The sequence below is a fragment of the Clarias gariepinus genome, chromosome 6 (assembly GCF_024256425.1).
Source record: "Clarias gariepinus isolate MV-2021 ecotype Netherlands chromosome 6, CGAR_prim_01v2, whole genome shotgun sequence".
Lineage (NCBI taxonomy): Eukaryota > Metazoa > Chordata > Actinopteri > Siluriformes > Clariidae > Clarias > Clarias gariepinus.
In genome coordinates this window covers 16,344,090-16,367,348 of record NC_071105.1, presented here as the reverse complement: position 1 = coordinate 16,367,348, position 23,259 = coordinate 16,344,090, and the positions used below count along the sequence as shown (strand labels likewise).

Below are 23,259 nucleotides of genomic sequence, written 5' to 3'. Positions count from 1 at the left end.
TGAAAAAAAAAATTTATAAAAACATCTGAAACTCACCCATTTCATAATCTCCTGCCTTAAAATACCAACATAATTATAAGAACCAGATGGCTATTGCCAACACGTAGCCCAAAATCATCATCACGCTGTGTTCGATTCCTGTTGATTTCTTGGTGTCTCACACCGTCTTAAACCTCAGAGACAAGGAAGAGCATGTCTGGGCTGAGCGCCAATATTGTTAGCATGTGATGAACAATGCAACAAGCTCAGACCGCTCTCATCAAGACATAGTTTTAAATAACACCTTTAATTTAGATGAATAGATTCACTTTGGTTTAGGAATGAAAACCAATGCTCAAAGAAGGAGGCAGCAAAATTATTCAGTTATTCATCACTCTGAAATGATATTCCTCATATTTCAACACTGATGAAAGATTGATGAGATGATGGCACACGCTGTGTGGTAGAGAGCTGTGGGAATCATACAGCCTTCATTATTAACAAGACATTTTTGAAGATTTGTAGCCACAGCTGGGAGAGAACAACATAACTGTTCTGAGAGCAGATCAGGTCGATTTCTCTATCGCCATAGATGAACAAGTAAGTGCTTAATCAAATGTCATGTGAAGTCAATGACAGGGGTGTCTGAGATGTCTTTTTTCCTTTTTAGGCCATACTTAAATATTTATTTTAAACTTCTTATTATGGCTAAATGTGCAGTGCAAAGGTCTAACAAAAAATTGTTTAACAATTTTTTCATGATTTCACAATGTGTATTTAACCTGTAATCATATGAGGATATTACGACTACATTGTGTGTATATCTCGGTAAGATTCTCATATGAGGACTGTTGGGTCTTCTTCATTTGTCAAGCTTCTTCTGTTTCAACACATTAATAAAGTTCAATTATCATGCACGTAAAAATAGAAACATCAATGAAAAATTACAAGGTACACAAGATTAGAGATTCGGTCTTAGGAGGTTAAAACAGCATGCTCCTAATGACTGAAAGCAGCATGAGAAGGCAAAACTCATTACAATACCCATATAGCTAACTAAAATAACTAAGCACCGCAGCAACTCAACAACCTGTCATGTCAGCTAGCTAAGCTGTTAAAATAATAATGTAAATAAATCAGCCATAACTGTTTTTGAAATGTTAAAGAAGTTGACTAACTAAATTGTCTTAATGTTAAATAAATATACTGTACCTTTCTAATTTTAGAAAACATTTTAGTATATATTCTTAAAGGAAAATACTATAGAAATGAAACTTGGATATATTTATAGATATACAGTATATTATAGATATAGAAATAGATTATAGACTTGAATATTATACTATAGAGTATGCAATGAGAAGCTTGTATAACCATAAAGATTTACTGTCCTCTAAAAATAACTCAACATACAGCCATTATTGTTAGCTGTACATCTTTAAATATGCAAAGTCGCATGTCCTATTTATCATGTTCATGTGTTTGTCAGTGGCCAACTATGTCTCCAGACCTTAATCCTATTGAGCACCTGTGGTGCGTCCTCGAGCGGAAGGAGGCGAATGCGCCATGTGTCTAACATCCAGCAGCTCTGTGATATCATTATGGAGGAGTGGAAGAGGATCCCAGCAACATGTGCAGCTCTGGTGAATTCCATGCCCAGGAGGATTAAGGCCGTGCTAGATAACAATGGCACTCACACAAAATATTGACATTTGGACACAGTTTTGACATGTTCACTTAGGGTGTACTCATTTTCCTTGCCAGTTATTTAGACAATAAAGTCTGCATGTTCAGTTATTGTTAAAGGACAGTACAGTAAGTCTGTACTGCTATACAAGCATACACACATAAGGGGTGTTTCAGTCAGACTAGGACTTGTGATGAAATATCTTATGTATTACAGTATCACCACAGTATGATGATGAGATTTTTTGTCACAGTAAAACAATTGAATTGTGCAAACATTTTAAAGAAGGCCATTCGGCTGTAAATGATCTTAGCTGAGGTGGCTCAGAGCCCAGTGCAGTCGCTCCCATAACCATTCAGTGGAATGCCTAATCCTTAAAAATATTCTGATAATTTGTGACCAACTTGAGGAAGAGACACATTTGTCTGTGTGAATTGTACACACAAAAATTCACAAACACCACTTTTACATTACTGATGGTAACCAAGCACTACTGGAAAGCTGGGATAAGTGCATTAGTGTAGCAGGGGATTATATAGAGAAATAAAGGTAGTTTTTATTCTCACTCTCACTGTTCTGTTATTTTACACAATCAAACAGCCCATGTATATTTTTAATACCTATTAAGTCTAAATATATATAATTTTTTTATTGACATTCTAAAGACTTTTGTACAGTGGCTGAAAAGTGCAAAACAAATTAACAAAACTCAAAACAAAGTAAGAAATGTAAAAACAAAATAACAAAACCTAAAACAAAATACCAAACCCGATTTATTATTTTGTTTTGGATTTTGTTATATTGTTTTTTAATTTGTTATTTTGTTTTGAATTTGTTATTTTGTTTTCGGTTTTGTTATTTTGTTTTTGGATTTATTTAGTTTTTTTCAGGGTTTGTTTTATTGTTTTTGAATTTGTTAATTTGTTTTCGGTTTTGTTTTGGTTTCGTATTTTGTTTTTGGATTTATATTGTTTTCGGTTTGTTATATTGTTTTTAAATTAGTTATTTTGTTTTGGGTTTTGTTATTTTGTTTTGGGTCTTGTTATTTTGTTTTTAAATTTGTTATTTTTTTTTAGGTTTTGTTATTTTTTTTATTATTTATTTTGTTTTGGGTTTTGTTATTTAGTTTTGCACTTCTCGGCTACCGTACTTTTGTTCTCTAAGGCACTGTAAGGAGTGTTTGGTTTTTAATTCTGGTCTGCTGTTCTTGTCGTTTCTTCAAGTTAGAGAAATTGGTAGCCAAACATGTAGAGCCATACTGAGCAAAAATATTGGTGTCTGAATTTCAATATATATAATTCAATTGTAATAATCTACTCTAATCAGAATATTTCTCTGTTGTGTCCCATAAGCTTGACATTTTTTCTAGTCACTGACTCTGAGTATTATGTCATTTTATGTGACTCTTACCTTTGACGATGATTTGGGCAGTCGTCTCGATTATGCCCAGTGATGACATTGCCACGCAGGTGTAGTTGGCCGATTGGCGGATGTTGTTCAGCTCCAGGACGTTGCGTCCGATGGGCATCTCTTCTTCTTTGGTCAGCTCCGTTTCACCCTTCATCCACTTGACAAAAGGCATTGGGGCACCGACAGCGACGCATGTAAGGTTGATGCTGCCACCAGGCATCACCTCATGGTTGGTGGGGGGAATGGAGAAGCGGGGTGGAACTCGCCTGACTGTTAAAGAAGGACAAGAAGAGGTGAACAAACAAGAAAAGGACGGGAACACAGTAAACAGGACTTGCAGCATGACTCATGGCAAGCTATAGTAAGTGGTATTTATTTTATCAGATGAATGCTATAAATGTTTTTTTTTTACTGAACTGTTACAGTTTTGTTAGAAATTTTTTTTACAAACTTGACTGGGAAAGCAGAAACCAATGTTTTATTGTGTATAACCTTTGTTTTCAAGTTATAGTTGATAATTTCATCACACTAGGTGTCCTGTGTCACTAGGCGATTGAACATTGCAGCATTTAACGTTTCCATTAGACTTTGCTTGAACTTTGGCCATTAGGCAAAGTGCTGCCATAGAACGTTAACTGGACTGTACAATAATGTAAAATGCAATGTTCTGCAGTTCCCTGCTGAGTCTTTTGCTGAGTGGATCTTTATTGTTATCTCTCCTGGGTTTCCCTGCCAAGCTTTCCACATTATAGGCGTTTTCTGAATGGACATTACTGCACTCTCCCTGCACATTAAAAACACGAGCTGCTGCAGCGTTAATTACAATCATGAAATGTAAGCTGTGAAGGAAAGGTCTTCTGAGACACCATATTGCTTTCTGTATTATGAGCTCTACTATCTTATTTTCAAGGGTGGAACAGGGGATTGGACACTACAAGGTGTCCTAAAAGTCTCCATACATTAGGGAAATTAGCTTTTAAGAATGCCTTTGACTAAAGTATCTCAGGATAAAGTTACAGAACAAACATTAATGAAACAATTAAAGAAACAAATTAGAAATGTAATTAGATGCATTAAATCAGATGTGTTGCATGATTTGATCATGAGTGGAAGAGATTTACAAAAAAAAAAGGCAAACATGTACAGAATGTTTTGTAAAATAAGTTTAATTTTGCTTAAAATATTAATTTCTATGGAATTAATAGAGACCTTTGAGACACCCTGTAGATCTTGTACTCCTGCTGTTACAAAAACTGGCTTGTGATTAATGTGTACTTCTTGCTATTTTGATTGAAAGTGTTTTTACAGCACAAGAAAACCTGAACCGGCAGGGTTAAGCATGACTGCATTAGCCACTATAGCATTAATGAACAACACAGAGGCTCTCATCATTCTATTCAACACAGTGTCTGTGAACCAATTTAAAGATTGGTTAATTGAAACAAAATGAAGTAAATATACACCTATTATATAACCATAATATTGACACCACTGCCTGGTGAACTGAACAACATTGATCACCAACTATGCACCAGTGAAATGATAAAAGGACCATGGACACCCAAGGCCAGCCCTTCCGGTCCGATCCAACAGGAATAACAAACGCAGCATAAATTGCTGAACAAATGCAGTGCTGTCCATGATTAAAAAACAACGGAATGCCTGCTGGGCCCATGCATGCACTGGGTAAAGAACCCAAGGCCCTGACCTGACCTCCAAACTCGCCAGATCCCAAACCCAATTAAGCACCCATGGGCTGTCTTCCACAAACATGCCCACTCCACCCTGCAACCCACAGCACTCAAAGTGTTCGCCGCTAACGCCCTGGTTCCTGCTCCCAGACACCCCCACCACACCCCCAGAGACCCTGTTTGAAGCTAATCTATTTATTGTTGCGGCTGATCAGTTTAGTATATCTGCTTAGAATTAAACAAAGAAATTTTATTTAGATATTTATGGCAAGTTTCTCAATGTTTTAACTTAAAATATTAAAATAGTCTTACAGACGTGCCTGGGCAAACAGGAATGAAAATCTGCATATTTCTTAAGCTCCTGTTCCAAAGCAAGATCTAAACTTATTTAGCATGGCAAAGCTGGGGTATAGACATATCAGCAAGCAAGGTGATTATTAATCGCCCGTGTTAACGTGACTTGAATGCCATTTTAGATTGGAGGGTTTTTTTATCCCCTGAGGGAAAGCAGAACAGAGAGGCATTGGTTTGATAGTACAGCAGCTGAGACACAGTGGCGCCTTATCACCTGCACCTGGCTGTGCACCATAAAAAAACCCAGAAAGTGAAAACTGAGCTGTTAAATGTCACTTTGTCAGGATGTTTAATCACTGTGGGAGATTACACAAAGCATTGTCTGTCTCAGAACCAAATAAACCTCTTAATGTTTCTTAATATGTTTGGTCCATATTTCATTTTCTTTGGTATTTATACTCAGATCAGTGTTTCTATTTTTGTTTATCCTTGTTCTTTTCCAGCTTAATATGTTTGCATTATGTTTCCAATTTTATGTCTAGTGCTTTATGTGCTTTTCTTTTTTATTATGTTTGGGTCAATGTTCTTTATCCCCTTTTGACCCAATGTTTGGCCCACTAAAGGTGTTATGTTTGCATAATAGACTGTACCATTTTTTTATTTTTTTTATTTTTTACATATTTTGCTTGTTTTGTCACTTTCTCTTTTTTAAGGTTGGGTCAACATTTACCCCCCCACACACTTTATGTTTCTATTTCCCCAAAATGTTTCTATTTCCTTTTATACAGTAGATGTCTAAAGTATTAAGACATCATGTGCCATGCATTATACTGTAGTTCTCCCTGTGCACTAAACAACAGATGTCACTAATTAGTTCTAGCCTTTCTGGTTGAAGAGTTACCTGGAAAACTAGAGAAAAACTGGCTAAATAACAATGGTACTCAGCTTCCATAGGAGCCATGGCCTAATCATCCCCAGAAACTGTTGGACAATGGTGGAGAAGGCAGTAGCAGTCAAGAAATGATCTTCTGTGCATGATCTTCAGGGATCAAGCAGGCATGGATTGAACGAGTGACACCAAAGTAATGTAGATGTCTGTTTGACCAGTAATAAAGGACTTCATGTTAAATATTATTTATTTCATAGCAAATTCCTATTATCTTGATTTTGAGAATGCCATTAAAACATTTAACTTTTGTATCAGTGCTTTTACCTACCACTACAGTACACCATATGTTTGAGGTGATGTGTCTTTGTCCTTTTTATGTTTCCACTGTCTTAATTTTTGTCCCATGTCTCTTTTTTCCCTTTTAATTTTAGGATATTTATTTTCCCCATTTTATATTTGGGCAGTGTATCTTTTTTCTTTACTAATGTTTATGCCAATAAACTTGTATAGACAAGTCTGGATTGTATGAATTTATCTTTCAGCAAGCAAAGGTCAGGCAGAGGTGTTAGTCAGTGTGTGAGACAATGCACAGTCTCAGCACACTGGCTGGAGGGTAAAGGAGGAGGAAGAAGAGACCACGTTAGTCCATGTTAATTCACATTAGTTATCAGACACACAGAAGACAGATGTTACCTATGGACATCATGGACGTGGAGGATGGACATGTTATGATGGCTGAGATTTATTTGTTTTAAGTGAGTTCGTGAAGAGAATGTGATGGCCCAAAACACCACCACCTCATTTTGTAGTGAAAAGGGCAGCTTTTGAAGTGAGCTGTTAGAAATGCAGACACACAGTCTAGTCTAGTAAGCATGCTAAAGGAAGAGGAGAGAGGAAAATGCAGAGGAAATGCTGGAAGGAGATGCAGAAAATTAGAGGGTCGGATGGTCTAGAGACAAACACAAACACACACAGACACTTTCTCAAGCATGTCAGACAGCATCACAAACAAGAAGCAAAGTCACAATCAACTGAGCATGCACCAGTGACTGAATAAATGGCTGAATAAATAAATAAACAAGCAAAACTGGCCATTAATGGAGGACAGAACAACAGAACCTCGAGTCTAATCAGAAATGAGAATTCTTTGCATTGATCAGAAAACAACCTTGATCTTCAGAAAGCAGGGCAAAACAAGCCTTGAACCAAGCAAGCACTCTGCCTTTCCAAGAGATAAAAAACTCTAATGTGAAATCATGGCGCTAGCATAAACCAGCAGGTCTGCATCAATGGGATAAAACTAAAGATTAATGAAAAGATGAGCATTAATGACTGCGGTAAAACAAAAGCATAGTAATTTTAAGTTTTAGATGTAATTCAAAATAAAGGTGTTATTCTAACATGTAGTTTTCGCTGAACCGGAACCCTGGCTTACAGAGACGGATCATAGAACATATGTACGCCAGAGAGACAGGCTTTCTCTCTGCACTTATTTCAGGATTGTTTTTAATAGCTGGAGCCAGAACCAACATGGCCCCTTCCAAACTAAACAATCAGTTCTTCTTTATCCGGCTTAAACACTTGCCAACTCAAAAGGCTCTTTGGCTTTCACTCACACGATAATAATACATCCCATCCTCAAATGCTCTAAGCTACGAAAAGGGAGGATAATTACACTTTGCAATCGGGAGACTCATCCGTAAACAAGTTTTGCTGTTTGACCTTGAAGATTTAATGCCTTGTGACATTGCGAAAACACCCTGTTTATGAGAAATAACATACCATTTGGGTAAATGTTGGCACATAGTTACTGTACATATTGATTAAAAAAAGTTAATATGTTCAAATGCCCATCAAATTACAATGTTACAGTATTGACACCTAAATTCCTTTCCATATTAAACCAAAAGTAAAAAAAAAAAAAAAAACATTTTAGGGAATAATATTAGAAAGAATTCCCAGATTTGATCCCAGATTTTTGGATTTTACAATTAAAGGTGTTGGGTATTAAGCTTACACTTGCCCTTGAGTGAGTAATATATTCTTCTGTCACTGTCTAATAAATGCCTTCATCCACAACAAAGACCAGAGGGTTCGTGCCCATTTAACTTAAGGGGGACAACGTGCCCAATTAAAAAATTTTCAGATAAGATAGCTGTAGAAACTGCCAAGTGAACTTTTCAGAATTTTTGCGTTCACTAGAAATCTGAATCGTACATGCAGACACCTGTCTCTGCTTAGGGTATTCCGTTCATTCCAACTAAAGAGCATGGCTTCAACACCATGCTTTCCGTTTTTAAAGTGCCCTTAGCATTAGTGATTGATGCCCATTTAAAAGTATAATAACTAATTCTGCCTGGCTTTTCTCACTACAAGAAACATAAAAGAGACCAACTGGAACTTTAAGTTAAGGGACAAAAAACTCTTTATAAATTTGACATGTTTATATAACCAATAGAACATGCAATGTGGTGATATGCACAGAAGAGAAAATATCAACATGCATGACCAAGTAATTAAAAGGCAGAGCACTCATGCAGCATGCAAAAAGTGTTAGGGAAAATTTTGGGTGCAAATCAAGTCGGAATTGTTGTTGAGAAGGAAACAAGGAGGCAAAGGCAGGGGAGGGACAGTTAAGTTGAAGGAGCGTCCCAGGGTGGGGACGAAGAGGAAAGCCTGACTGCGATTCACAGGCCTTCCATGTAGACGAAGAGAAGGAGAAAGAAAGGAACCCACCTTCCCGCTGGTCTGAGAGTGAGGAGTGGAGTGAGTGTTGATGGCAGGATGCAATGGAGACGAAAGGAGGGAAGGAAAGAGAGAGAGAGAGAGAGAGAGAGAGAGAGAGAATAAAGGAAAGTAGGGAGAATGAGAAGACAAGGAGAAACAGAGAGAGTGAAACAGGCAAATATTCTGCTTATCCATCAAAGAGACGAGTGATAAGAACATGAGGACACAGAGCGCTGAAGCTCCAAGGTCAAGCACACATACACACTTTTACATACACATACTTCTCTTTAAGATGTAAAGATGGTTTAAGGGAAACTTACATTGGCACACGTTATTCTTTACTCTAATTACTTCATATGCTGTCCTGTATATAACTTTATCTGAACATTTAATGGTTTTCATGCTTTGTCCTACTCATCAACAGAGACACACACAAGACTCGACATTTCTAAGCATCAGCACTAATACAGTAGTGAGAAGGCAGGAACCCTCAAGTGGCTGCTTGTGGTTCTGCAAATGGTAATAAGGCACGTGAGGATGACTGTGACCATGCACAGATGGTTATGGAACAGGATAAGCATTTCAGCAATGAACAGCCTCATATACAGAGTGTGTATATGCCAAGTTCTAACCTGAAGATATGGACTAGGAGCAGAAAACACACACAGAGATAGAGACACGCCTGCCTACAAAGGTGAGAATAAAGTAAACCGCATCATATAAACAGCTTAAAAAAAAAAAAGAAAAGAGAAAGGCTGAAGTGCACCAAGAAGAAGAAGAGCGGCCACCCACACACACACAGCGGCCCACACACTGATGGAAGTTTTACACACCTGTAGAGAGAGGAGGTTAGGAAAGTTCATCAAAGCGCACATTAAACTGAAATAAAACTTCATACATGTTATATAGTATGGACATATATATACACATACAGTATATAGGAGATGTATTCACATCTAAAACAAAGAGGTAGTTCAGACCACATTTAGGCGCATACTGTACACACACACTCACACACACACACACACACACTCACACACTCACACACATATGCAGGTTACAAATAGGGAATTTGATCCCGATTACAGACTCATAAATATATATTGAATGTCATCAAAAGGCCAAGGTTCTGAGTGTGTGTTCCATCTGTTGGCACATTTAAGGTGTGTGGTCTGAGTTCAGATCAAAAGCAAAAGGTCTCCATTTCGGCGGATATGATCTCTGCTCTGCATGTGTTATTGGAGCTTTTGGTTCTGACTCTTATCAGGGTGAGTAAACAGGATGGGGGAATAAATAACAAAAGAACCACAAAATTCACACCCACACACACACACACACACACACACACACACATAACAACCACAAAACTCACTATATGATACATTAAGCAAAGGCAAACTCTGTCTGCACTTTCTTCAGACAAGTAAAATAAGGTCAGACAAAACAATGTGTCCATAAATCCTTCTTGCACTACAATTTATGACTCAGATTCAGCCTAAGTCAGACAAAAATAGCTGTTTTTTTTAACCAGACATTATAACTGGTGTTATCTTACTAGCATATCATTAGCTAACTTAGATGATTCCTAGTATATTAGCTTTAGCTAGCTTTGTACTTTGTCAAGCAGAAGTTGTGTTTTAAATTGTTATCAAAAAACAATAAAAGAATTTGTAAGAAAAACTAAGAAAAAAAGGGACAATTAAAAAAAAAGCTGATTTCTCTAAAAGTTCTTAGCATAAATTAGCATAAGCTGTTTGTCTCCACTATTTCAAGAACCATGGCCTTTTCTCTTTTTCAAAACGGTGTGTGACAAAGTAAAGGGTTTGTCTGTGGGTTTTTGAGTGAGAGTTTTGCTAGTATATGATCCAAAAGGCATAACCATCACTTTTAGGTATAAGTACTGTAAGTATCTTGAGTTCAACAGGGCTTTATAGTACAATGCTATACACACTATTTTGCCCAAGTTAGCTCCTCTGGCTAGCATCAAAATGATGTATTAGATATATTAGATCATGATTTCTTATATTACCTTATGTTGGCTAGCTAGCTAGAAACCGCAGCAAAGCTTACATACACAAAATGAGCCTCTTGTTTAACAAAGCTAAAATATAGGGTAGGCGACGAAAAGTTTTACCGGCAGCGTATGCAGCTAATCGCTAATTACAATGCCACAAACCAGCTAATCTTCTGAACACTAAAACAGACTGTTATGGAGACGGTATCCAGGATCTCAACTCATACTGGTGTTTATTAAAACTCAAGTTCAACCACACTTACAACTGGTTGCAACTTGTTTTATGGCAAATCTCATATCTGTATCTTAAACCTCACCAGGACTACAACCACACTATGTCCCAAAGTAATCCTTTCCTAAAGGAGGTAACAGAGCTCACAGTATCATGAAGAGGAATCAAGCTGTGGTGTGAAGCGGAAGCATGTGAAGAAAGAATACCCTTTGAAATATTCAGACTTCATCCTGGAAATCCCCCTTCATCCTGCAGCAACCTTACAAGTACACTGCACACACCAAATAGCTTCACTTCTTTCTGTCGCTCACCTTTATGTTATAACTTCTATTACTTCCTAAAGGTACAGTACAAAAACTTGACCTGATACCTGACTCATACCTTACGTACCTTACTTTATTATCGTACTTGCTGACTACTCCTTTACTTGTTCCTGACCTTAACCTCAACCATAGTAGACCCATACCTGGCGGCTATACTGTGATTGTCTGATTTGTACTTAATCCTTAAACATTTTTTCTATGACTCTCAGATGTAATCTCTGTGTTGCAAGGGCACACCCTTGGTAAATTTAGTATATGCAATTTGTTGCATAAAATTGTTGTATCATCTGTACATAACATATACCTTATTTGAACTTCAACCTTACCTATAGATGTTTCTCAGCTTTACTGTTAAGATCTTTATCCAATACATACGATTTATCTGGCTAATCCTTAGCTGTACAAAATCTTTGGTGTTTCTTCTCTTTCTCTCACTTGTACATCACTCTTACTGTACCTCTTCTGTACCTAATGTTTATCGAAATGACCCTTACAGGTATTGATGGCCACATCCTAACCTTAACCTACCCGGATCTCTCTCTTTCTTTTCTCTCTCTCATTCTCTATACTGCTACAGTATTATAGCACTTGCACATAAACCTAACATGTATTGGATTATGACCTGACCCGTACCGGTTTGTATATAACCCTCATCTGTACATAAAGCCGAATCACTTGCAGGTTTAGAATCTTATTAACACTCATTAAAAATATAGTTTGTAACTGAATCGTCATTCATTTGATCTAAAAAGACCAACTTACGAGACAAAAATTCATAGCTATATATGTAGTATGTTAAGGCCTGCAGTTGTTTTCAATGCAATCGCAATTTTCCTGTCAGGCTCTAAAAATTACAATCTGTTTCAATAAGACAAAGACACAATCAAAAGTGCAAGACCAATGAGGTTAAGACTAATGACACACAGATCACTTCATTCCACAACTCCAGTCCTGGAGGCCAACAGCACTACAGAACTTAGCGATCTACAAAACACCTGATTAAGGTAATCACCCACATCTCATTGGTGTCTGTGTGGTCCTCCTGGGTTTGAAAACACTTATTTAAACAAAGAAAAATGCAACAATACTATTGAGCGTTGAACTCATCCTCCCTAAAAGAAATGAGTGATGTAGTTTTTAGTGCATATAAGGCAAAATAATATATATTTCTGGGAATGTGTTTCTTATCCTGGTTTAAATGTAGCTGTAGAGCTGTAGAGAACAGAAGGAGAACAAAAAGCATTTTTGACATTTTGAGTTAGTTACTTGTCATCTTGTGCTTGGAATGTTTTTTTTTTTACATTTTATTCTGCACCACTGTTGAATTTTCCCCCGTGTATAATCTGGGCATCACTTACCTCTGACATAGAGATTAGCTGGAGCGGAATATCGTGTTCCGGCGCTGTTCGTCGCCACACACTCGTATTTTCCCTGATCTGATTCCTCGCTGTTCTCTATCTGCAACGCACCTGAAAACAACACAGCAAGTCAAACAACCACAGGCATATTACTATATAACAAGACCACAGTCATGCCCTGACTTGAGTTTTTTGATGCATCAGAGTCAGATTCATGGGTAGAGGGCACAAATCTACTTATGCATCCTTTAAATAAAATCAGACAGCTTTCAATCTAAAGAGTGTCTTTACAGGGTTGTGCTCTATGCAAAAAAAAAAAAAAAGACTAAGCATTCATTCGTGTCCACCAGGTCTGTATTACGTTAGGGACTGTTCCAACATGTCTGTGGTGCCATACGGATCTTACTGAATTAAAGGCAAAGTCACTAGCAGCCTTTTTAATACAGCCATTGCTGCCAAAATGTACAAATAAGCTGATATAATCATCTGTTTTTGTCATTTTTAAATTTCCTGTAAATTTAAAACTGATTAGTTAACGAATAACCGTAAATAACAGGTGTCTTTTAATTGTCTGCATGTCAGATTACGTATGGATATAGTGGCTGATTTTTTGGGTTATCCATCACATCCTAGTTGTTTTTCTTTATTTCCTTTGCATCTCTGCATGTTATTCCTAAAAAGTCTACGTGAGTTAAGCAGAAAGTGAAAGCTTAAGAGTCAGCGAACCTCACAGTATGTGAGTCAAGAATACCCCGTGAATAGAATGGCACATATACTACACCTAGAGACGATTAATAGCAACCAATCAACCTACTGTTACTGTTTTTCTTTTTTTTTGTATTCTTAGGAGCTTGGAGAAAACCGAACAACCAAAAGAAAACCCTTATAAACAAAGGGAGAACCTGCAAAAAACAAAACAAAAAAAAAAAACTCTACACAGAGAATAACACAAGCTCAGGATTGAACTAGGCACCCTGGAGCCTACTAGGCACCCTGGAGCTGTGAGTGCTTTCTCCTGTGCCTCTGTGCCACCAACTGGCACCAGTAGACTTAAATAATCCTGATTCTTTTCACATACTCAGATGTAATTATGTCTGAATGAGTGGTGCAGTGGAAAGGTAGTCTTGATGTCAATCAAGTTTGCATATTAGAATATTAGGCGATGTGTGGACAGTTTGAAGATTTGTCACCAAGTTCAGTATTGCACTTATAGTTATTAAATACTAAATTATTATAATTTTAGTCTCCGGGACTTTGAAAGCTATGATTCATGTGTACAGTAATTATTAATAATGTGCAGATTTATTCCACTGGACCAATTTTTCAATAATATAATCAGTGAAATACAAGGTACAGGACGAATAGACAGCCTCGGTATTGTGGCCAAGGTTGACTTACCTTTGTGTTGAGCTTGCTGGCTATGTAGATTCTATATGTAATCATTAAGCTTTAAGTCGCTTGGTATAATGCTTGCTTTATTTTATTCTCATTTATAGAATGGTAATAACTAACAACCAGACTACCTTATGATAAGCTATTTCTATTTTCCACTGTATATATTCCAGCTAGTTCTACAGTATTTATGTAATACCTTCCTATATGGAATAATTAGCAATTGTTTTGATTCAACAATGAGAGTCCCCGTTTCCCATGCTACTGTATGTAACTCATTTTGCTACTTAATATGTAATTTCAAATCAATCTACCTCAAACAAACCATTTTTAATAATACACTGCAATAAATCTATTATTAATTTATTTCATTTCACCTTTTGTGATCTTGTGCAATGATTAGTACATATGACATCAGGTTTTAACTAAAGCACCCACCTGATTCTGGATCTTTTCTTTTGGCAAACGTATTTCACCACACATTTAAATAAAAGACATACATGATGTTTAACTGTGACAGACAGTTAGTCCTGTGAATTTACATGATGTTTCAGTGTAGTAGCGCTATGGACCTGCAACACACATCATGCATTCAACTGATGGAAGCACACATACAGTATTAATAGAAGCCATGTTTGAGTGCTGGATTTCAGAAGCACTTCCTGAAATGCATCGTGGGATGGGTGTAAGTGTCCACATCGACAAATTAAAAGAGAATCAAAGAACTATGGGATTGTAGAGTCTTACTGTAATATTCCATCAATAACAGAGCTGAACTCATTAATATCTTAATATCAGCCTTTCAATATTTGATTGATATTTTTTCTTTTTCGCAGACATCCAGCTCTCAAATGAACACCTAAGGATTCGAACACACGTGTGCACATAGTGTACAAATTTTTCTACAATAACTTACATTTAATTCATTCAATTCTGTCACGGGGCGCTAGAGGGCGTGATGGATCCAAGCGCAGAGTTAGACCTGATTTGTGGTAGTGCTTGTGTAGCAGACTGAGCCGGCCGAGTGGATGAAAGAGAAAGTGCCGGTTTAGCTCTGTGCTGTGGCGTGAGCGGAGTCCCGCTGGAATGCGGAAGCGCGTGTGAGCGCTCTGTGTGCAGCGTGGACCTGTGAGGAATGCTAAAGCGCCGCGAGTCGGCGAGAGCGCCTTGTGTGTCCTGTGCAGGAATGCGGAAGTGCAAAGAGCCGGTGAGGAACTTGGTGTGCAGCGCGCTTCGCGCAGTGTAGCAGAGACGTGGAGAACCGGCGGGCGAATGGAGACGCCGCACAGGTTGGTGGCTGGTTTTGCAAAGCTTTATCGTGGTCAAAGGTGAGCAAGGTTCAGAGCCAGAGAGACAAGAGAAGGTCCGTGATCCGAATTCGTGGTCGTTGAGGCAAATCCAAGGGTCGATAACAAAACTCCGTGAGCGTGAAATCCAAACGTGAGACAGTGGCGTGGTCGAGAAGAAACGAAGCGTGGTCGGTAACAGGTAATCGAGACATGAAACTAACGCTGGAAAATTGGGCTAAGAAAGGCACACAATAATCTGGCAACGTGACTGTGGCAGAGCGTGGTTTAAATAGGTAAGGAGGATGATTGCAGATAATGCACAGGTGTGTTGAGAGCGGAAGGTGAGGTGGCAAGAAGCAAGGAGTGGTTGGGAACGTGGAGCAGGAGTGCTTATATGATCATGGCAGAGCTGTAGCTTGACGGGTTGTGACAGTACCCCCCCCCCTAAGAACGCCACCTGGCGTTCTAGTAGGCGCCTCAGGGTGAAGTCTATGAAAGTCAGCGATTAGGGAGCGGTCCAGGATGAATTTGGCTGGTACCCAACTCCGCTCCTCAGGGCCATAGCCCTCCCAGTCCACCAGGTACTGGAGACCACGACCGCGGCGGCGAGACCTGAGGAGTCTACGGACTGTGAAGGCTTCACCTCCGTCTATGAGTCGAGGGGGGGGAGGGGGTTGGATGGGTGGAGATAGTGGACAGGGGACCAGTCGGCGGATCTGGGAAACGTGAAATGTAGGATTGATTCTGCGCATAGAGAGTGGTAGAGCTAGTCGGACGGAGCATGGATTTATGATCCGGGTGATGGTGAAAGGTCCGATGAACCTTGGTGAAATTTTCTTGGATGTGGTCTTGAGAGGGAGGTCACGTGCAGACAGCATGACCCTTTGGCCGACAAGATATCTAGGGGCTGGTGACCGATGACGATTAGCCTGGCTTTGGAAGGCACTTACGGTGCGCCGTAGTTGGTTGCGGGCACGCTGCCATGTTCTCTTGCAGCGCCGGATAAAGGTTTGGGCTGAGGGGACGGCTACCTCCTCTTCCTGGGTCGGAAAGAGGGGTGGTTGATAGCCCAGGCAACAGTGGAAGGGGGACATGCCTGTGGAGGAGGTAGGAAGCGAGTTGTGGGCGTACTCGACCCAGGGTAAAAAGCGGCTCCAGGAGGATGGATCCCGGGTGGCCATGCATCTTAAAGATTTCTCCAGCTCCTGGTTGACTCGTTCCGTTTGGCCGTTAGTTTGGGGATGGAAACCGGAAGAAAGGCTGGGGTTAGCACCGACGAGGTTGCAAAAGGCTTTCCAGAATTGGGCAGAAAACTGGGGGCCTCTGTCCGAGACGATGTCGACTGGGAGTCCGTGGAGTCGGAAGACATGGTTGATTAGCAGTTCAGCCGTTTCCTTCGCAGACGGGAGTTTCGGTAGTGGTATGAAATGGGCAGACTTAGAGAAGCGATCCACAATGGTCAGGATGCAGGTATTGTTTTGGGATGGTGGTAGGCCGGTGACGAAGTCGATGGAGATGTGGGACCAAGGGCGGTGGGGAATGGGGAGCGGTCTAAGGAAGCCCTCTGGAGGGCGGTTGGTTACCTTGTTCCTGACACAGGTGTCACAGGACGCCACAAAGTTCTTGACATCCTCCTTCATCGTGGACCACCAGAAGCGCTGTTGAAGGAGGAAGAGAGTGCGTGCTGCCCCAGGATGGCATGCCAGTCTGGAACTGTGAGCCCAGTCCAACACCTGTGGTCGTACAGAGACTGGAACAAAGAGCTTGTCAGGTGGGACGGTGCTTGGGCCTGGTTCCCGTTCGAGGGTCTGCTGGACAAGCTGCTCCACAGTAAGCCGGGTTATTGCCACAAGACATTGGGGAGGAAGGATAGTCTCCGTTGTGGAAGCGTCCTGAGAAGTGGAGAATTGGCGAGAGAGGGCGTCAGGTTTAGCGTTCTTGGAACCAGGGCGATAAGACAGCGTGAAGCGGAACCGAGAAAAGAATAACGACCACCGTGCCTGGCGTGAGTTGAGTCTTTTTGCCGTTCTTAGGTATTCTAGGTTTTTATGGTCAGTCCACACAAGAAAGGGGTGGTCGGCCCCTTCCAGCCAATGCCTCCATTCTTCTAGGGCCAATTTGACCGCCAACAGTTCACGGTCCCCAATGTTGTAGTTGCGTTCAGGGGGTGTGAGTCTGCGGGAGAAGAAGGAGCATGGGTGAAGTTTGTTGTCCTCTGTGGACCTCTGGGACAGGATGGCCCCCACCCCAGTTTCGGACGCGTCTACTTCCACGACAAACTGGAGAGAGGGGTCGGGAAAGATGAGGATAGGTGCAGTGGTGAAGCGCTGTTTAAGATCCCTGAAAGCTAAGTCTGCCTGGTGGTTCCATTTAAATGAGATCTTGGACGACGTGAGGGTCGTAAGTGGGGCCGCGACCATGCTGTAGCTCCGGATGAAACGGCGATAAAAATTGGCGAACCCTAAGAAGCGTTGGAGTTCGCGTCTTGATGACGGTACTGGCCAGTCGGTGACTGCCCTCACCTTGGTGGGGTCCATCTGGATGCCCTCAGGGGAGATGCAATATCCCAAAAAGGATGTGGACGAGCAATGAAACTCGCATTTCTCTGCCTTGACGTAAAGTTTATTTTCAAGTAGCCGTTGCAGGACCTGGCGAACGTGGGATCTGTGTTCCTTGACTGAGCGTGAGAAAATTAAAATATCGTCCAGGTAGGCAAAGACAAAGACATTGAGAAAATCCCTGAGAACATCATTTATGAGAGTCTGAAACACTGCCGGCGCATTGGTTAAGCCAAAAGGAACCACTAGATACTCATAATGGCCGGTGGGTGTGTTGAAGGCAGTCTTCCACTCATCACCCTCCCGTATCCTGACAAGGTGGTAGGCGTTTCTCAGATCCAACTTAGTGAAGACACGGGCGTCCTGGAGAAGTTCGAAGGCTGATGACATCAGAGGAAGGGGGTAGCGGTTCTTGACCGTGATCTCATTTAGCCCTCTGTAATCAATGCAGGGTCTGAGGGATTTGTCCTTCTTTTCCACAAAGAAGAACCCTGCCCCTGCTGGCGAAGAGGATGGGCGGATGATCCCTGCGGCAAGTGACTCCCTTATGTACTGTTCCATGGCCTCTCTCTCAGGGCGAGAGAGGGAGTAAAGTCGCCCCTTGGGGGGAGAGGTGCCGGGAAGAAGGTCAATCGCACAATCATAAGGGCGGTGTGGAGGTAAAGAGATAGCCCGTGACTTACTGAACACCTGACTTAGGTCATGATAATCTGTGGGAACCCTGGTTAGGTCGGGGATCACCTCTCGTGGCGTAGACAAGGTTTGGCCCATAGGGGCGGAGCGTAGACATGAAGAGAGGCAGGTGGGACTCCAATCCAGGACCCTTCTTTTGACCCAGTCAATGTGTGGGTTATGCAGCCTTAACCAAGGGAGGCCTAAAACAATGGGTGCATGAGCATTATGAACAATTAGGAGCGAAATGAGCTCTGTGTGGTTTCCTGAAAACTGTAGGGTGATGGGGGCAGTACGGTGGGTAATCGGGTTTAATTTGCTGCCATCAAGAGCCTGAACCACGAAGGGTTGATGCAGGGGCGTGAGAGGAATATTGAACTTGGAGGCAGTGCAAGAGGAGATTAAGTTCTGATCGGCCCCGGAGTCGACTAGTGCGTGAGTGGCGTGGGATTGGTCGTCATGGGTCAAAGTCACGGAAAAACATGATCGTTGGTCCGGGGAAGAAACAGATGCGGGGCCCCCCTGCATCCCCAGAACTACGGGGGGGCCTGCCCTTTTAGTGGGCAGGAGCGCACAGCGTGACCGGTCTGGCCGCAATAGAAGCAGGCGCCGTTATCTCTGCGGCGCTGGCGTTCCTTGGGTGAGATGCGTGTGCGGCCTATCTGCATGGGTTCAGGGGGTGCCTCGGAAGTGTCTAAGGTTGGTGCAGAGGTGCATGGTGTGAAACAAGGCTGCCGTTCAGACCGTCGAATCCGCTTGCGAGCGTCAATACGTGTTGCCAGGTCAATGAGTCCCTGCAGGTCCGAGGGGAGTTCACGAGCTGCAAGCTCGTCTTTCACTGAGTCTGTAAGCCCATGGAGAAAACAGTCAAAAAGAGCTTTCTCGTCCCAGTCACAAGAGGGAGCTAGAGTCCGGAAATCAATGGCATAGTCAGAGACAGAACGTGCTCCCTGACGTAACTGAAGTATTTGGTTAGCTGCCTGATGTCCTGTGAAGGAACGATCAAAAACCCTCCTCATTTCCTCAGTAAAAGTTCTGTAAGTGAAGCAACATGAAACTTGAGCATCCCACAGTGCCGTTCCCCACTCTCTCGCCTTTCCAGAGAGGAGAGTGATGATGTAGGCGACCTTAGAGCGCTCTGTGGGAAATGACGTGGCCTGCAGTTCCAGAACGAGCGAGCATTGGGAGAGAAAAGAGCGACATGTGGCTGGATTCCCGTCATAGGTAGGCGGAGCAGGGAGGCGTGGCTCATGGACTGGAGAGAGCACCGGGGGGGGATGTAGCAGAGCGGGTGCAGGAGGTGGCTGATTTTGAATCTGAATGGAAAGAGACTGCAAGGTTTCGGTGATGGTTTGAAGTGTAGTAGTGATTTGTGTGATTTCCTGCTGATGTGTACCTAAGAGGGTTCCTTGGCTCTCTAATGCCCCCCTCAGGCGAGCAGCCTCTGCTGGATCCATTCCTTTTGGCCAGATTATTCTGTCACGGGGCGCTAGAGGGCGTGATGGATCCAAGCGCAGAGTTAGACCTGATTTGTGGTAGTGCTTGTGTAGCAGACTGAGCCGGCCGAGTGGATGAAAGAGAAAGTGCCGGTTTAGCTCTGTGCTGTGGCGTGAGCGGAGTCCCGCTGGAATGCGGAAGCGCGTGTGAGCGCTCTGTGTGCAGCGTGGACCTGTGAGGAATGCTAAAGCGCCGCGAGTCGGCGAGAGCGCCTTGTGTGTCCTGTGCAGGAATGCGGAAGTGCAAAGAGCCGGTGAGGAACTTGGTGTGCAGCGCGCTTCGCGCAGTGTAGCAGAGACGTGGAGAACCGGCGGGCGAATGGAGACGCCGCACAGGTTGGTGGCTGGTTTTGCAAAGCTTTATCGTGGTCAAAGGTGAGCAAGGTTCAGAGCCAGAGAGACAAGAGAAGGTCCGTGATCCGAATTCGTGGTCGTTGAGGCAAATCCAAGGGTCGATAACAAAACTCCGTGAGCGTGAAATCCAAACGTGAGACAGTGGCGTGGTCGAGAAGAAACGAAGCGTGGTCGGTAACAGGTAATCGAGACATGAAACTAACGCTGGAAAATTGGGCTAAGAAAGGCACACAATAATCTGGCAACGTGACTGTGGCAGAGCGTGGTTTAAATAGGTAAGGAGGATGATTGCAGATAATGCACAGGTGTGTTGAGAGCGGAAGGTGAGGTGGCAAGAAGCAAGGAGTGGTTGGGAACGTGGAGCAGGAGTGCTTATATGATCATGGCAGAGCTGTAGCTTGACGGGTTGTGACAAATTCTTTTTTTCAACATAGCCCTCTTCGACATACTCCCCTCCCCCTCTGTGTCTCCCTCTATTTCTCCTCCCTTCCTTACCTCTTTTGCTCACTGCTCACTTTTTTCCATCATGGATTTTAAATTTAGAGTCTCTGCAGTAAACAGATGGAGACAGCAACTTTCAAATCCACTGAAGGACTGGGCGCTGAAGGTAATGCTTTTTAAGGCAGTACCGAGTCTACTTGTTTCTTTCTCTGCTCTTATATATGGTACTGGGAATCACCTGCCTACATAGATTAGTTTAGTTCTACCATAAAGGTTCTTTAGATGGGTTTAACAGCCAAGTGAAAGTGATGATCATGACATACCTACTGTATGTTTCAGATAGAATGATAATAATATTTAGATCAATTTTTGTTGTCTTTGTTTTGCACATGCACAGATTTGGTTTGTCTTTATAAAATCCTTACTAGCCCAGTTGAGCCAGTTCACACTGACCATGCCAAGGAGACTTTTTAAAGTAAAAACAGTGTGTGAAAATAAAGTACGGTCACCGATCATTTTGGTGATTCAGAGGTTCAGAATGACTTGTTGACTTGATTTTTGTTTACCCACATCTTCAAATTAATTTAGGTCTGATTTTCTGCTTCTAACGAAACTTAACCTTGGGATTAATTTAGATTTATTACATTTAGATTCTGCACTGCACGCCCATGTCAGGTTTACATCCTCCAACAATAATTAGACTTTCCTTAAATGAACGTATTCCTGTAGTGGAATGTAACTGTCAATATCAGGTGCTGGTGGTTAAGAAACAACAAAACACGTAATGAGATAGGGGTATACAGTTCTGTTCGAATAAAACATACAGTGTAAACTATTTGTCTCAGCTTAAACAGTGCTAAGTTTTCAAACATACAATATGAAATTTTGTCTTTGTAGCCCATTCAGACTTTTCAACCTTAACCTTATTGGATGTTACAGTGGATATATTTCAGTATTATTGTTTTCAATTAACTATCTTCATGTACAGTAGTGTAATTGAAGTAAACAAATCAGGCAGATGATTGAAGCCTTCATGCACTGAAACGTTGGATCAGAAAGGAAAAGAGAGAGAGAGAGTGAGAGAGAGTGACAGACAGATAGACGGAAGCAATGGTAGACTGTGTGGCGAGCGGAGGAGGTGGTGGTGATGCATTCGGATGTTTTGTGTCCAAGATTCTTACCTCTAATTGGTGTACCACCTGGTGAGGTAATACAAACGCAAATCAGATTAGAAAGAGAGAATTAGTATAGCAAAGAAAGAAAGGAACAGGAAAAAGAGGGAATGTAAGATACATTTCCTGGTCTACAAAAGTGCATTGTGAGTTTGTGTGTGTGTGTGTGTGTGGGGGGTGGGATTGGACTTATTCTGCCCCATCATGCTTCACTCCACACTCGGATCCATAATTTTCACTCAGCTCTGCTGCGGCCTTTAAATTTTGCAGTGGCTCTACACATATGATGCAATACAGAGAAAGGAATCTTCCTCACTGCACTGTAATCACATGATCCCAAGAACAGACGTGTTATCATGCTGTTCAGTGTAAAAGCTCTTGAGCAAATTGTTGTTTTGATTGATTGGTTTATTTTTTAGCTTTTTGATATAATTAGAATGCTGATCATAATGTTAGATATCTTGCATTAGAACAGCATTGTGCTACTCAGACCGTAAGAAATGATCGCTAAGTTTACAGAGAAAGTCATTGTTGATAATTATATTGTTTTACGCGCTGAGATTCTGATTGCAGGCAATGTTCAAGTCAAACCGGGATGTTTGATTGTGCGAAATACCAACACAGTTTTGAAAGTATAAAATCATTTCATTTGTCTATATAATCCCCTGCTACACTAATTAGTTGTTTAATGTTGTAACTAGTGTTTCAAAAGTCCTTAGATACCATCGAGGAAGAAAGTTTTCTCAGTATTCCGGAGTCATGTTCGGACTGCCTGCTACACAAATGAAACGCTGGCCTCCCAGGAACTCCTTTATGTGAAAAGGGCATGGAGAAAGGTCAGGACTGTACTAGGATGTGAAAATAACTCCCTGCTGAGTTCCTGTAATGTGCAAGTGAAGCGATTGGCAGTATGAAGTTGTACAATGTCCTGCATTTTCCTTTGGTAAAGTTTGTTCCAGAGGGGTTCCATTTGATGAATTCTGACCCACCAAGGGCAGGATCTTTCACAGACGTAGAGTATGCCCTTCTTTAAAACGTTTGCACTATTCAAAGGTTTTACTGCAGCTAAAAGTCTTAACATTGCATTACCATTTTTTACGCCTTCATTCTCAGAAAGTCTCGGTTTGACTTGAACGCCCCTCGTAATTAAATTGTAATTTTCGCTCCATGGAGCATTTCCTTTAGAAGTGTTTCAAAACAAAAAATATTCCTTGGTATAATTTTTATGCAAATTATATACACAGTACATACCCTTTATGTGACAATTTGACATGCCACAAA

At 41.4% G+C, this 23,259-nt stretch overlaps 1 protein-coding gene across 4 annotated transcripts in view; it reads right to left on the bottom strand.

Annotated features, from left to right (window-relative positions):
- Nucleotides 1-23,259, bottom strand: part of ptprfa (protein tyrosine phosphatase receptor type Fa) — a 244,962-nt gene that overhangs the window by 73,953 nt on the left and 147,750 nt on the right. For all 4 annotated transcript variants that reach the window (XM_053499332.1, XM_053499336.1, XM_053499333.1 and 1 more), the window contains exons 6-7: nucleotides 12,605-12,715; nucleotides 3,077-3,346 (exon numbers count right to left, since the gene is read on the bottom strand). In XM_053499332.1, coding sequence (XP_053355307.1) covers nucleotides 3,077-3,346; nucleotides 12,605-12,715 — 381 coding nt within the window. The remainder of the gene's footprint in view (nucleotides 1-3,076; nucleotides 3,347-12,604; nucleotides 12,716-23,259) is intronic.